This window comes from Pongo abelii, chromosome 11 (assembly GCF_028885655.2).
Source record: "Pongo abelii isolate AG06213 chromosome 11, NHGRI_mPonAbe1-v2.0_pri, whole genome shotgun sequence".
Lineage (NCBI taxonomy): Eukaryota > Metazoa > Chordata > Mammalia > Primates > Hominidae > Pongo > Pongo abelii.
The window spans coordinates 61721767-61739117 of NC_071996.2; the positions used below are offsets into that span (position 1 = coordinate 61721767).

The following is a 17351-nucleotide window of genomic DNA, read 5'->3' on the forward strand; positions in this document are numbered from 1 at the left end:
CAACATTTTCTTCTTTTGGACAATATTTTTTTCAACTACTTTATTTTTGAGACAGGGTCTCACTCAGTTGCCCAGGCTGGAGTGCAGTGGCACGATCTCGGCTCACTGCAACCTCCACCTCCGGGGTTCAAGCCATCCTCTCGCCTCAGACTCCCAAGTAGCTGGGACTACAGGGACGCACCACCACGGTCAGCTAAGTTTTTGTATTTTTGGTAGAGACGAGGTTTCACCATGTTGGCCAGGCTGGTCTTAAACTCCTGGACTCAAGCCATCTGCCTGCTTCAGCCTCCTGACATGCTAGGATTACAGGTGTGAGCCACTGCACCCGACCACAACTTGGTCTTTACCCACACATGGATCAATAAAAACCTCCTATTTTCCAAGTGCATGATAACCTATCCTTTCTTATGCCTCTCTCTAAATCCAGCCAGGACTCTAAGAATGGTAGGTCACTTTCAACCATATTCACCAAAAACCCTAGGGTAAACATTCATCCTTTGCTATTATGGAAGCCTGGTGTAAAAGTTTAATAATTGATTGTATGTGATGTTTTGAACACTGGTGCTCTTTAAATATGTATATTTTATGATCACATTTAAAATCTATTCATCTTAAAATCATTACTGAAATATTTAAGGGCTTGTTGCAGAACCAATATCTTACTTGCATAACTATTTCAGCATTTGTGAAAATATATATGTTCTTAGTCATACTAAACAGAAAAAATATATACTTTTTCTACCAGGCCTAACTTGAAGTTCAGTAGTCTAATAAACATAACTTTCATAGATCACCACAAGATTTTTAAATACTTACAGTATCATATACTATGACAGACTTATCCACTGACCTTAAAAGAAAATAAATTATAGGTGAAAAGTTCTATAAAAACAAATGCATTTATGTAATTAGTATTTTTAAGTAATTTTAGTAACTTTTCTAGAAAAGACAGATATTAACATACACTTAGAATGCAATCCTTTTGTTCATATGTATGAAAACTTTAATTCAAAAAACTACACGTGGCCAGGCGCAGTGGCTCACGCCTGTAATCCCAGCACTTTGGGAGGCTGATTCGAGCGGATCATGAGGTCAGGAGTTTGAGACCAGCCTGGCCAACGTGGCAAAACCCATCTCTACTAAAAATACAGAAAAAAATTATCCAGGCATGGTGGCGTGCACCTGTAATCCCAGCTCCTCAGTAAGCTGAGGCGAGAGGATGGCCTGAACCTGGGAGGTGGAGGTTGCAATGAGCCAAGATCACGCCACTATACTCCAGCCTGGGTGGCAAAGTGAGATTCCATCTCAAAAAAAACAACATGCCATATATAAAATTTAGAAAATTATAAGCTTTATTAAAACAACAGTATATACTATTTACACTACATGACCATGAACAGAACAAGCATCTCTGATATATAAATAAAACACAACTCTATAACAAGTTAGTAACTGAATGGGAAAAACCACAAGGAAAAGCTATTATTTGCTACTTGGTTTTGTTTCAGATAGCACTATTCTTTACCATTGATAAGGCGTGCCTTAAATACTAATCAATGTATATATGTTTTGATTATGATCCATTTTTGAAAATTATAATTCTAAACTTGATGTTGACTACATGATTCCTTGTAATGGTATAAAAATTAAAAGCAGACATGTGGGGTTATTCTAGCAAAGAAAAAGAACATCACACACACAAAAATACAACATTATAACAAAATGAGTAATTTAAAACAATGGATAAATATGCCTCTATCTGGCATTTCTACCCCCCTTGGAAACAAGCTTTATGCCAGAACAATATACACTACAAGGTGAAAAAACATCTGCAATACAAGTGGTACCACACTCTGCAGAACATTAATATTTGTACTTATTAAGGCAGCTGATCACAGTCTGATCACAGGATTCACACCTATCAGCTTAAAATTCCTTGTTCAGTAGACCCTCCAATGTTGATGATGGATACTGACTACAGAATCTTTGTCATAAGTTCAAAATAGAAATTATACTTTAAAAGTTCAAAGATATAAAATAAAACACAAGAACTTGGGAAGCATATACTGTCAGCCCTCCATATCCACAGGTTTCCTATCTGTGAATTCAACTATGAATCAAAATATTAAAGAAAAACATAATAAATTGAAATATTCAGAAAAAAAAACCAAAAATAATACAAATAAAAACACTGCAAAACTATTTACATAGCCCTTACATTGTATTAGGTATTATAAGTAATCTAGAGATGATTTAAAGTATATGGATAATGTGTGTAGGTTACATGCAAATATTACACCATTTTATATAAGGGACTTGAGCATCCACAGGTTTTGGTATCCAAGGTAGCAGTCCTGGATCCAATCCCCTGCAGATACCAACAGACAACTGTAATGCATTCCGGATGCAAAAAGAATTGTAGCTTTCAGTGTTAAACTGCATCCAAAATACAATGAGAAACAGTATTGACAGCTAACACTATGTGAGTATGTATATGATGGACAAAATTTACAGACAGTTTTATTTAGTCCTAAGTTCTTCAAGGTACAAGTTCTTATTTGTGAAATATCTGAAATTCTTAGGTTAAATTCTGCTATTTTTGAGCATCCTTAAAACACACACACAACTAAAGAGTGATGTCAGCAAGATGGCAGAGTATAACTTCCCAGGTTTGTCCCCTCACAGGGACATCAATTTGAAAAAGTATCCACACACACACACAAATACTTCCATAACAGCTAAGGAAACCAGGTCTCCAGCTATAGCTGCATGGCTGGGGGTCAGGAGCATGTTAAATATTACTTTTCAAGATTATATGATGAGACGAAAGGAAAACTGGTCAACTGAAACTCATATATATATATTTTTTAAGTAAATGAACTGGTCACTGGGTGAACTGGCTTTTGGTTAATTGACCTAGAGCCCAGTTCTGCTTAAGCCTGACTTTTCTAAAGGGATAATCAGCCAAAATTTCATCTGGAGCTGGCTAGAGCCCAGCCATGCTAAGCTTACAAAGAAAATGGTTCTCTCATCTGGTCCCCATTACACTGTCTCAAATAAAATCCTCATTGGTACCACAAAACAAAAACAAAACCCCAAAATTAAAAAGAAATCCCACTTTCCTAGACTACCACCAGAGACAATTCAAACCAACTCATCACTTAATAAGCAGGATTATCCCTAGTGATCTCTATGAGCATTGGATTGGGAAGACAGAAATCAGTGCGACAAGCAAGAGTCCACATATGGGAACAGCAAGCAGTAAGGCTGAAAACACAGCCCCGAACAAAAATACAAAGCACCCTGAGTGCCTGCCCAGGGAATCTGGATGATTTCACAGGTCACAGCTAGCCATGAGGGCAATGGAATAAGTTCACTTGCTGATGAGGTATAGAAAGGAATTTGAGAAGCAAAAGGCCAAACATGAATAAACCAGTAGGAGACCACTGAATCCATGAAAAAAAAAACAAAAACGAAAATTATAAACACATGAACAGACCTGCAGGCTCTGGAAGAAAGAAAGGATTTTAAACTCACTTCCTATTGCCTTTAGTTTAACTAATGATGATTCCAAGGAAGATGCAATAGGATTTGATAATTCATTAGATTTTGAGGAAGGTAAATTAGGGTTAGGGAAAAATAATAGAAATTTTCAATATTTTGAGATTTGAGTTTGAGAGATCAGGAGAACAATAGCCAAGTTACATAGACACAAAATAGTTTGAAACTACTGAAGCAATAAAAACCCTCAAAATATTCCCTAAATTGAAGCCGAATCAACAAACACTAAACAAAAAATCCAACTGTTTGGTGTCCCTGGTTATGTATTTTCTTCCTGCTATAGTTTATCCCCCAAATTTTCAGTACATACATTCTGCCACAATCTGCCCTGTCATCTTTCCCCCAGTTTCCTCATGAGGCAGGTATTCAACCTTTTGATACTCCATTCCTACATTTTTGTGGTGCTCTAAAACCTCAGCTCTGCTCACTCAAGAATACAAGAGAAACCCATCAATTATACCTAGACAGCTACTGGACAACATCAACAACACATAGCTATGTGCTTGACATGGACGTGGTGTAATCACAGACTCCTGGAGATCCGTGACATCGCAGTGACCCATCTCAAAACTAACTTTGTACAATGGCCAAAAAACTAATCAAATACAATCACTAGCAATTATTTCCTGAGCCCAAGTATGTTCCTAAAATTTAAAGATTTTACACTTCAGTATTTTAATTTTAAATGTATTTATGTTTCTTCTCATTTAGAAAGGATTTTCAGTCTCTTACAAAGATAGAGCAAAAACAAAAGTTACGTGAAGAACCTGAAGGGGAAGAGAACGTAAGAATGAGGTGAGGGGAGAGAATGAAGGTGAAGATTAATATAGATTAATATCGAAAACACATGTCATAAGTCCAGTCCACTTTGCCAAAGAAAGGTTGCAAGTTTGATTCTGAGCTTCTTCAGTAGCAATGCAAAAAGGAAATATGATCAGTCATGCAATGTAAAATAGAAACGCAAACCCAATGCTTGGGGAAAAAGGACATGAAGCCCTCAGACTGAGACCTGACAGGACCACTTTCCCCAAGGCCTTTAGAGGAGGATGCTATGAAACATAAACCGAGTCCTCAACAACTCTTCCTGAATGAAGATAAGTTTCAAAGAGCTGTTCTGTAATGCTGCTCAGTGTAAGCCAATGGCTAATAGCTCAATTCAGAAAAACGGGGTAAAATACGTTATGTAATTGGTGTTCTGGATTACATAAATTATATCTATTATTTTATGTACTATTTAATATATATGTATTGAGCAGTGATGTCCCAAACATAATAAATGCTTTATCTGCATTTTCTTAATCTTCATAACAATGTTATGAGGAAAGTGCTGTTATATTCTCCATTTTATAGTCAGAACATGAAGCTGGGAGAAGACATGGAACCAGAACTTGTTCAAGATCCTGCAGCTAGTTAAGTGGCAAGGCTGGGGTTAAAACCCAGTTCTGTGTAATTCTAAAACCCATGTTTTTAATATTATGCTTGCTAAAATATCTTCCCCCAATGTATCAAAATTGATTCAACACAGGCACATACTCTGATGATTTCAGCCTAAAAACTTGAAAAGTGATGGTGTGGCTATTCAAATTTCACTAAAGCTCTCAGAAGACATCTAATTTCAAGCAATCTAGCATCTGATAACCCTCCATGATACACAAATGGCAACGTGTCCTTTTCAGTTACTAAATGAACTTACTTGTTCAACAGGACTGTTGGCAATATTGTAGAGAAAAAACATGATTTGCATTTTGGGAAAGATAACCTTAAGCCTTCTTCAGCTAGTCATCACTGAGCAAGAGGGGGCTGTTCATGAAAGCACTCCTAACTCGTGACAATAAACTCTATCATTTACTTACAAAATAGATAAAATATAAACAACTGTCTTGTTGGGGAGAGGAGAAACTTATTTCCCACCCCTTCTGGGGTAAGATTCTTGGCCTCTTTCCTCCCTCTCATGCCTAGCGGAAAATAAATGACAGATAACTGGACAGTGTGGGGCAAGCGCTGGGCCATGGAGCTGAGCCCCTTCTGGATTTTCTCTTTTTTCTGATCTGCACTGGCAGGGGAAGACTGCAGTGGTCCATGCTGCCCAAGAGCAGGTGGGCAAGTGGGTTGCCGATCAAAAGTCATGTTACCCAGTCCCGTATTGCCCTCTCACTGGTTTTCAACTCAAGAAAAAGAAAAGGGCCAGGCGCAGTGGTTCACACTTCTATTCACAGCACTTTGGGAGGCTGAGGCAGGCGGATCACCTGAGGTCAGGAGTTCAAGACCAGCCTGGCTAACATGGTGAAACCCTGTCTCTACTAAACATAAAAAATCAGCCAGGCGTGGTCACGGGCGCCTGTAATCCCAGCTACTTGGGAGGCTGACGCAGGAGAATCACTTGAACCTGGAAGGCAGAGGTTGCAGTGAGCTGAGATCGCGCCATTGCAGTCCAGACTGGGTAACAACAGCGAAACTCCATCTCAAAAACAACAACAACAACAACAACAACAAAAAAAACAACTCCTAAGTGGCTGGGCCTGGTTGCATACACCTATAGTTCCAGCTACTTGAGAGGCTGAAGTGGGATGACTGTTTGAGCCCAGGAAGTCAAGGCTCCAGTGAGCCACTCGAGCCTGGGTAACGGAGTGAGGACTTATCTCTAAAGCAAACACGCAAACACACACACACACACACACACACACACACACACTCACTGTCTCTCTCTCTTTTCTTCCTTTCTCTCTGTCTCTCTCTCACACACAACTGTGGGCATTTTAAAAACTCATTTCCAAGGAATCCTAAACTCTGAGACTTTCTGGAAACAGGCAGATTTTATTTGAATTACAAAGACTGACCCGGCTACGTGTGGTGACTCATGCCTGTAATCCCAACACTTTGGGAGGCCAAGGTGGGAGGATCACTTGAGCCCAGGAATGAGATCCCTGACTCTACAAAAAATACAAAAATTAGCCAGGCATGGTGGCCTGCAAGTGTAGTCCCAGCTACTCAGGAGGCTGAGGTGGGAGGATCACTTGAGCCCAGGAGGTCAGGGCTGCAGTAAGCCATGATAGTGCCATCACACTCCAGCCTGGGTGACAGAGGAGACCCTGTCCCAAAAAAAAAAAGACTGACCCTTCCTGTTTGAATAGCAGCTGATATATATAATGTTTGTTGTATCTGGCTAGATCAAGAGAAGTACGGTGGAACAAAAGACAAATTCTGCTAAGGGGCTGGAGCAAAGTTATTAGGGGACAGAAGTGGAGAAAGACCAAGGGAAAAACCTCTTATGTATTTTGCTACAGGACCTGTGATGCCATCACAGCCCTGAAGGCTGGTGGAATATGTGAAGCAGATGTAAAAATCCAGCTGTCTTCTGCTATGTCAGACATTGAAAAGATCTTCAAAAATGTAGAACAATGCCACTCTTTTCACTGTTTATTTTTTCCTCAAAAAGCTAATATGCAATAATCTATTGCTTTTAAATGAATTTAAAATATTTCAGAATATTCTCGATTGTATTTTCTAGTATTATAAATAGTGATAGATGTAACCCATATAAGTAAAAGCTCTTTAGGGTAATAACTTTTAAGAGTGTCAAGGAATCTTACTTTTTTCTTGAGACGGAGTCTTGCTCTGTCGCCCAGGCTGGAGTGCGGTGGCGCAATCTGGACTCACCGAAAACTCCGCCTCCTGGGTTCACACCATTCTCCTGCCTCAGCCTCCCGCGTAGCTGGGACTACAGGCGCCCGCCACCACACCCGGCTAATTTTTTGTATTTTTAGTACAGATGGGGTTTCACTGTGTTGGCCAGGACGGTCCTGATCTCCCGACCTCATGATCCGCCCGCCTCGGCCTCCCGAAGTGCTGGGATTACAGGCATGAGCCACTGCGCCCGGCCAAGGAATCTTACTTTTAAGAATGTCAAGGAATCTTAAGACCAAAAAGTCTTAAGAACCAGTGACCTAAATCATGATTCAATTCCTCACTTCTCTATTCTGACCTATAACCACATTCTGTTGTCCATTCACTTTTCATCTCTAGCCACTTATATTCATCTCTAGACACTAGTCTCCTATAACTAGGCTTTGCATGTTAGAATTGCTTTAAAAGTTTCAGAAGTTCTCCTAAATTTAATATATAAGGTTTGAACAAGTTCTAACACCATCCTAGGTTCTCAGGGGTTTTTTTGTTGTTTTTTGTTTTGAGTCAGGTTTCACTCTGTTGCCTAGGCTGGAGTGTAGTGGCACGATTGTGGCTCACTGCAGCCTCCACTGCCTAGGCTCAAGCAATCCTCCCACCTCAGCCTCCTGAGGAGCTAGGACCACAGGTGCACGCCACCATGCTTGGCTAACTTTTTATTATTTGTAGAGACCAGGTCTTCCTATGTTGCCCAGGCTGGTCTCAAACTCCTGGGCACAAGTGATCCTCCTGCCTCAGCCTCCCAAAGTGGTGGGATTACAGGCATAAGCCATCATGCCCGGTCCATCCTAGATTCTCTATTATCTCTACAATCTGTTTTTCCAGCCTCATTTCTCCTTATTTATTTGAATGTTTATTATACATTTTAATCTACTCAAGAATTTCATGCCTCCTGGAATGCTCTTTCTGTTCCTCAATCTTCCCATATCTGCATAGAAATTCTATACTGCCTTTTCCAAGGCCACCCCTATCTATGCTGTACACACCTTCATTAGTACACCTCTTTTTTCTTTTTCTTTTTTTTTTTTTTTTAAAGAGACAAGTTCTGACTTCATTGCGCAGGCTGGAGTGCAGTGGCATGATCATAGCTTGCTGCAGCCTCAAACTCCTGGGCTCAGGGGATTCTCCTGCCTCAGCCTCCCAAGTAGCTGAGACTACAGGCACACATCCCTATGCCCAGCTAATTTCTTTAATTTTTTTTTGTGGGGACTGGGTCTCACTGTGTTGTCCGGGCTGGTCTCAAACTCCTGGCCTCAAGTGATCCTTCTGCCTTGACCTCTCAAAGTGTTGGAATAACAGGCATGAGCTACCACACCCAGCCCTTAGTACACATTCTGACCTACAACCACATTCTGCTGTCCATTCACTTTTCATCTCTAGCCACTTATATTCATATACAGCCACCTTTTATCCTACTCACTTTTTTTCAGTCTCCCTCTTTGCCATACGTATTCATTCTATCTTATCATTGACTTTTAGTCACAAATAGAATCTATCATTAACTAATTGACCTATTTTTATCTACTAAGTATGATTTAAATAGGCCTGTCAATTCTTCTAAAAACTAAATGTTTATTAAGTTTATTAATTTACATTTCTCATTCATTTGCCTGTATATTTGTCCAAATAAACTAGAAATATTCAGAAAAATATTTGAATGTGACCTTGAGCAACACCATATACCCAAAAGCACTTGATAATGTAAATTTCCATTTATCCAGAATGATTGGGAAAGACACATTTCCATAAATATAATGTTAACTAAGACACACATATATACAAACTGGCAAAGAATTATACTGCTATAAAATGAACTTAAAACAATACTGAGTATCACTTAACACTTCCTCCATGACTCAGAGGATAAGCACGTGTCAGGGTCTTGCAGTGTTATTAGTTCATCACCATAAACATCAACTACTAAATAGAAAAGAGGGGACTTAAAATGTCTTCAAGAGCACAAACACTGTCTTATGATTCCTTTTCTATGCCCTATTCCAACTGGCAGAGAGCTGGGCACATAATCATTCTGTCAACTAACCTGTCCCCTAACACCGCAGACAGAGTTCAACTTTATTTGTTTAAACTTTCCAATGATTTAAATTCTAGGTCAAAAGACAATTACTATAAATACTTTTTGATGATGAATAATCTTCATCTTTAGAGATGAAAGAGCCACATCTACAATAATGACAACATAACTAGTAATTTGGCTGTTTGGCAAGAATTGGAGCATATGGAAAAAAGAACCATCAGCCTTAGTCCAGACATTCTAAATGGAGGTTAGGAGCCTAAATATCTTAGCTGGAATGAAAGCTGCTATGAAGAGCCATAAATGTGGGTCAGAATGCTATGACCTGTAAGTTCAGACAGGAAAGTTTTAGAAAATCTAATGGCTAGGAGAAAATATACAAAAGTATTCAAAAGGAAAAGAGTATAAAGTAATTGAATCATGCAACGGTGTTCCAGCCTATTGCCTAACAGAATAAAGCTTTGAAAAATAAAAGCCCAGGTTGACAATTTCAACACAGAACTGGAAATCATAAAAAGTGACACCACTGAAAAAAATTGCCAAATAGGAATTCTAGGGCCAAAAAATAAAATAAGCAAAATTAAGAATTCAATGGACCAGTTTAATATATTAGCTGAAGAAAGGAAAGGGAAAACCATCCAGAATGAAGCACAGGAAACAGGAAAAAACAAACAAACAAACAAAAAAAAACAAAACAGAAGCATAAATACAAAAGAGAGAATAAAGTTTACAGTGAGGTGTAATGTGCCTTTAATTGGAATCCCAGAATTAGAGGACAGAAAGAAAGGAACAGAGGCAATATCTGAAGAGATAATAAATAAGAATTTTCCAAAAGTGGTAAAATATCTTTCCACAGAATTTTTTTTTTTTTTTTTTTTTTTTTTTGAGATGGAGTCTTGCTCTGTCACCCAGGCTGGAGTGCAATGGTGTGATCTTAGCTCACTGCAACCTCCACCTCCTGGGTTCAAGCAACTCTCCTGCCCCAGCCTCCTGAGTAGCTGGAATTACAGGTGCCCACCACCATGCCTGGCTAATTTTTGTATTTTTAGTAGAGATGAGGTTTCACCATGTTAGCCAGGCTGGTCTTGAACTCCTGAGCTCAAGTGATAGGCCTGCCTCTGCCTCCCAAAGTGCTGGGATTACAGGCATGAACCACCACGCCCTGCCAAATATCATTCCAAGGATTTAAGAAGTTCAATGAATTCCAAGCAAACTAAATAGGAAACTCATATGTAGATACAAAGTGGATGTGCAAAAACCTCAAAACAGAAAATTTCATGAGCAGCCAGAGAAAAACACATGAATTACATCCAAAGGAACAACAGTTAGAATGAAACTAACTTCTCTATAGCAATACAGAACAATAATATACCCTAAAATTTGTTTGTTCCAACAAAGCAAGGTTGGTTTAACATTTAAAAATCTTGTAATTCACTCCACTAACAGAGTAACAGAGAAAAATTATATCATCTCAAAAGATGTAGGAAAAATCATCTGATGAAATACAATACCCTTGCATGATTAAAAAAAAAAAACAACAACAAAACTCTTACAAACTAAAAGGAATAGAAGAATAAAGCTTATCTCCCCAAAACCTACAATGATCATATTGAACAATGAAAGCTTTCCCTCTGCAGTGAGGAATCAGACAAGGCCTGTTATTGCCGCTTTTATTATCCTGGTGGTATCAACAGTTCAGTAAAGCACAGAAGATACCAAAGATATAAGGATTAGAAAGGAAGGAACAAAACCATCATTATCCACAAATGATCTGGTTTCGTATACATATAATCCCAAATAAGAAATTTCCTAGGTAAGTCCAATTTATTTCCATTACATATTTCCTTATATTGGCCACATCTTTTATATACTAACAACAAGTGCCTAGAAAGAAGGCTAATAAAAGATGAGAACTTCTACACAGAAGACAATTATTAAAATTCAAAGATAAATACAAGGAAGAAATATGCAATATTCTCAGATTACAAGACCAATATCATAAAGATGTCAATTCTCCCCAAATTCATCAGACTCTATATAACCCTAATTAAAACCCAAACAGGTTTGTGTGTGTAGAGACAGGAATTGGGGCAATTCAACAAATTGATTCTAAAATTTACATGAAAATGTCAATAGCTAGGAATAGACAACATATAAAGCCTGGGAAAGACAGAATGATATTAGAGCAAGGACAGAAACAGAACAAAGTAGTAGAAACAGTAGTTAAGAAACAGACTCACAAATATATTGTCAGTGATTTCTGACAAGGAAGTACAACAAAATGGAGGAGAAAAGTGGTCTTTTCAATACATAGTACTAGGACAACTGGATATTCACGTAGAAAGGAATAAAATGGGATTCCTATTGCACATCATACACATTAAGTGTGAAAGGCAAAACAAAGAAGGTCTTAGAATATAGGAAAATATCTTCATGACCTCAGAACATAAAGAAGCTGACTACACTAAAATTATAAACTGTGAAAAGGCAAATCTAGAGGGTGGGAAAATGTATTTGCAACTAGCAACAAATGGCTCAAATATAAAAATACACACACACACACACATACATATATAACAACAAATCAGTAAGAAAAAGATAACCTAGGAAAAAAAATGGGCCGGAGGCATGAACAGGCACTTCATAGAAGAGAAGATACATATAGCTAATAAACTCCTGAAAAGGTTCCAGCCACTTTGTGCTGGGGAAACGCAAATTAAAACCATAGTAAGGCAACACTACACACTCATCAGAATGGCTAAAATTTTAAAAACTCACAATACCGAGTATAGGCTAGGATACAAAACAACACTGCTATAGAAGTATTAATTGTTCAGCCACTTGGAAACTGTTGTTATCTGCCAAAGTTGAAAATGCACATATTCTATGACTCAGCAAGGCCATTCCTATGTACTTATCTTACAGAAATGCATGAACATGTACACCAGGACATACAATATATTCATAGAATTATTATTGTAATGCTCTCAAACCAGAAACAATCATATAAACATTAACATTAAAATGAACTACTATATATATTATAATGTATCCATGCCATGGAATATTACACAGCAATGAAAATCAATGGGCCACAGCTCCGGGCAATAATATGAATTAATGTCACAAGTGTAATGTTGAGTACAGGAAGCCTGACGAAATAATTCATATTGCATAATTTGTTTTAGGTTAGTTTTAAAGAAAACAGCAGTAGTGCATATGATCTAACATGTTGTCACCAAAAAGGGGCACTTGGAAGGGGAGGGCTTCTGGGGCAGAACCAGCAATGTTCTATTTCTTGACCTTTGTGGTGGCTCATCAAGCTATTCTTTGAGGTTTTACGTACTTTTCCGTGTGTCTGTTTGATTTCATATAAAAATGGTTTAGGAAAATTAAACCAACTAGCTTACCCTGAGACTAGCATCTGCCCATCATGGGAAAAAGCACAAGCCAGAACAGGAGCACAGTGCCCACTCAGTGTACTTTTATATTTTAATTCAAAACCTGCAAATAACAAGGTAACAGAGATTAGAAAAATGACCATGCTTAGAATTGATTTTTAAGTCAACACCATTTCACTTATTTATTTAACAAATAATCTTTGAGTGCCTAAAGGACACAAAAATTAAAAACCCTCATGCAGCTCAGATATCTACAAGGAAATAATTGGGATGCAGTGTGATTAGCTGGTTTCTGTTGACTAAAGAATAAAGTCAAGTTTTTAAAGAATTAAACTAGTTTTACTCAGAAGTCTTACTGAGGACTATAGACTAAGGCCTATGGCCTAGGAGCTACAGGGCAATCTGTGAGACCACTCCAAAGCAGCGTTTCAGCCTGCTGCGTACATACAGGTGGTAGAGGTTTAGTATGTGCAAAATCACATCAAACAGAAGTTACATTAAAGCAGAATCACATCAAGGTCTGGGTTTAAGAGTACATCTGGTTATAGATTACTAAAGTGCATTCGGTTACGGATTGCAGAAACATGATCACTAACCCCACTGGATGTTATCTCAGGTAAGAAAAGGCAAGGCTGGGCTCATTTATCTTTTAAGGAATGTAGTGACTCAGGCAAGAGACATGGGGGACTCTGTGCTCTCCTCTGTTTTGTCTTCAAGGCATTCCTCCAGAGAGCTGCACGTTGTCACAGAGTCGGGGGATTTTTCAAATTATGATGGCAAGCAGAAAGGAGCAAACATGGCTTCTTGTGTTTGTTACTCTGTCTCACATTTCAAAAGCTCAGTAATGGATTTTAAAAAGCAGCTCAACAAAGGCTAGATGGGGTAATTTCATAACTGCCAAAATTTTTAAACTTTTAAACTATACCACAACTTTAGTGTCTGATAAAAACAAAATACGCCAATTGCCCAAAAGACTTAAAAAAATGCTTATAATTTTTTAAATCTGGCACTTAAAAATATTTTCTCATCCTGTAAAAAAATACTTTCTCATCCTGTAAATAATCAATGGTAATTTACACATCTTGTAATTCCAATATTATCTTTATAAAATATAACACTCTACAAAGTATAAAAAAGTATAAAATCCTTTTTATGCTTTTAGAATTACTACATATAAACATCACAACTATTTTAAAAGTATACTGAGTGAATTCAATATATTTTGGTGACAACCTATAAAAATAAAAAGAAATTGGCAGGGGTTGGGGGGAAGGAAAAGGAAATACACAAGGGAAATTTATAACTACATCAGACACAATAAAACCTTTTTCAAAGTGTTCAATGTCTTTTAGTGAGGATAACAAGCATTTAACTAAAGAAAAAGGTCATCAGAGTAAGTAAAAGTTTCAAGCTCAAAACAGGAAAAAAAATATATTTTTATCTGGAGAGCAGAGATACACACTAAAGGCACCGTGCTAAGTGCTAGAAATACAATGATGAACTTCAAAAGGCTTTAATTCTAACTGGGAACAGAGCAATAAATAGGCATGATTAATCAAACAAAGGAAACATATTAAGTTGCAAACCAAATTAAGACTATAAAACTTCAATACAACAATAATAGGTTATGTCCTCAAGTATAAGACCCATATGTCTCTCTACTCCTCCCCACAAATAAGCAAATAATAAGATACAAATGGTGATAAATGCTTTATGAAAATATTTTATTTTTATTATTATTTTTTTTGAGAGCATCTCCTTCTGTCACCCAGGCTGGAGTGCAGTGATACAGTCTCGGCTCACTGCAACCTCCGCCTCCTGGGTTCAAGTGATTCTCCTGACTCAGGCTCCCAAGAAGCTGGGACTACAGGGGTGCACTACCACACCTGGCTAATTTTTGTATTTTTGTCGAGACAGGGTTTCACCATGTTGGCCAGGCTGGTATTGAACTCCTGACCTCAAGTGATCCGCCTGCCTCAGCCTCCCAAAGTGCTGGGATTATAGGCGTGAGCCACCATGCCCGGCCTTATGAAAAGGTTTTAACTGCACGTTTATAAACTGTCATGTATGTTTTTGTTAAAAAGTCAGTGTCAACATATTTTCCAGTAAACATATGAAAGGCTTTACTTTTGAACAATTACTAAAGGAACATATTTATTTCCCGATGAAAGGTTCTTCTCTATACGCTATACACTAGGATAATTATGAACAACAAAAATATAGTTTGTCATTTAACTGAAGCTTACTAGGTAACAAATAACAATATTTTGAGGCTCCTGAATCAATCAAGATGACCACAATATTTCAGATTCCCCATGAAAATGTCAAGGAAGGAATTAATAAAGACAGACACTGGTAAAGAGAGTGGGAAGAGGGGCGTCAGCAAACCAGAAACTGAATCAACTATGGGGAGGCAGAAAGCACATTAAGTAATGAAGAAGTATAAAAGAATAACAGCCCAGCATACAAAGAGACGGGGGTATAGCCAAGAAAGTTATTCTGCCCTAGAAAACACCCCAAGACTGGCCAAGTGCAGTGGCTCATGCCTGTAATCCCAGCATTTTGAGAGGCCAAGGTGGGAGGATCATTTGAGGCCCAGAGTTCGAGACCATCCTGAGAGACAAACTGAGACACTGTCTCTATAAAAAATTTAAAAATTAGCCAGGGCAAGACCAGGGAGAGGAGATGGAGAGGGTAGGAAGAAAATACCTCAAGGTTCCAGAATATCAATAGCCAGGAAAAAGGAAAATTAGAATGACACAGACATAGACTTGAAAAGAGAAAAATTAACTGACTGACTGTATACAGACCATTCAGTGTCTACCTCCAATCTCTCCCCAACTTCACCCTTAGTATGCTGCACAAAAAAGCCAAGCATTTATCCCTGGCGAAACCTTTCAAAAAAAACAACTGCCTGGGAAGCTCTAGGGTGACAGCGTGTCTACTCCCTAAGTCCCCAATCCCTCACCCAGAAGGGCCAACTACCCACCTCCTCATCCTAGAGGGAAGCCAGCAATAACAAACCACTTCTGTGCACAGAGCTTCTAAACATTGTCTAATTCTTAAATGCAAACAGAATACTAAGCAAAAAGGGGACCCAATTGCAAACAAAGATCAGAAAACAGAAGGGAACTTAAAGCAAAAACTCCTAAATGACATCCTGAGAGTTTTGACATCTTACATTTATAAAGGACACCATGAAAAGAAAACAAAGAAGACGGTGAGCTTTCAGAATCTGAAAATATGATTAATGCGATAAAAGATTCAAAAAAAGGTTAAGAGAAAAAGCAGAGAAATTTTCCCCTAAAGTACAAGAAAAGAGAGAGAAATGTGGGGGATAAAAAAAGAGAATCAATTCAGGAGGCCCAACATTCAATTAATGGAAGTTGTAAAAAGAGAGATGAATTAAAGAAATAACATAACGGAATAGTTTATTCCAAAACTGTACAAAATAAGCTTCCTGACTGAAAGGGTCACCTGATGGAATAGTACAATGGATGGGAAAAGACCCACACACTAACAAAAAGCAGTACCTACAGTGAATAAATAAAAAAATGTAGTGGTATAAACAATGTTTACAGAAACTGTGAAAACCACAAAGGAGTTGAAATCAAGTGCAAAGTGGTCACCTCTGGTGAGCAGAAATGTGCATGGCAGTAGTATGGGTGAGGTCATGATCAGCAATGAGCATCTGATTTTTAAATCATGTATATTACTTTGACTAAAAGTTTCTTAAACCATATTTTAATACTTACTTTTAGATACTCAGGGTACCTTAAGTAAAAAGATTAAATAGAAATTTTATCCAGACCACAAATAATTTTAGAGAAGCACTATTTAGCATACATACCTAAGATATGGGTAGAAGAAACAATCCAAATTTTGACTTGGCAATCCTGACCACATGATGCCAATCGAAAAAACTGAAGACCTTGTTCTCCATCTAAAATTTATTAAAAATAAATACAGAGAATTTGTAAAACAATGAAACCCCCAAAAAATTCCCATTTCTTATACTAAGATCTATTAATTCTACTCATTTAAACCATGTTCACAAGCTATTAGTTAACTTAAACTACTTAACAAATGTTGATTAAAGAATTTCTTTTAAACAAGGTACTATATGGGATTATTAGTCCTCAAGTTGCTACAAGAAAATACCTTTCATTTTCCTTCCTCAAAGAATAGAACTCAAGGCTGCAAGAACCAATATTGAGCCACTAAATAGAGCATCCTCCTCTAACTCAATTTTAGAGTCTATGAGGCTAGCATTGATAGGAAAAATTAGGAAGAAAAGTCAGTTACTTTGAGAGTGTTAAATGTTTAATCATTCCCAACCTTTTTTAAGGTCATAGCAATTTCTTCCTCTTTTTTTTTTTTTTTTTTTTTTTTTGAGACGGAGTCTCGCTCTGATGCCCAGGCTGGAGTGCAGTGGTGCAATCTCGGCAGCTAACCTCAACCTCCACCTCCCAGGTTCAAGCAATTCTCCTGCCTCAGCCTCCCAAGTAGCTGAGATTATAGGCATGTGCCACCACGCCCGGCTAATTTTTGTGTTTTTAGTAGAGACAGGGTTTCACCATATTGGCCAGGCTGGTCTTGAACTCCTGACCTTGCAATCCACCTGCCTCAGCCTCCCAAAGTGCTAGGATTACAGGCGTGAGCCACTGCACTGGCCT

General features: G+C 38.0%; 1 protein-coding gene across 11 annotated transcripts in view; it reads right to left on the reverse strand.

Annotated features, from left to right (window-relative positions):
• The window catches only part of WDSUB1 (WD repeat, sterile alpha motif and U-box domain containing 1), a 67107-nt gene that overhangs the window by 23473 nt on the left and 26283 nt on the right, over nt 1–17351 (reverse strand). For 10 of the 11 annotated variants that reach the window (XM_054548969.2, XM_054548965.2, XM_063712615.1 and 7 more), the window contains exons 4-6: nt 16526–16618; nt 12685–12778; nt 817–850 (exon numbers count right to left, since the gene is read on the reverse strand). In XM_054548969.2, coding sequence (XP_054404944.1) covers nt 817–850; nt 12685–12778; nt 16526–16618 — 221 coding nt within the window. Of the gene's footprint in view, nt 1–816; nt 851–12684; nt 12779–16525; nt 16619–17351 lie in introns of those variants that run through there. The other variant, XM_024243783.2, reaches the window with a different exon arrangement.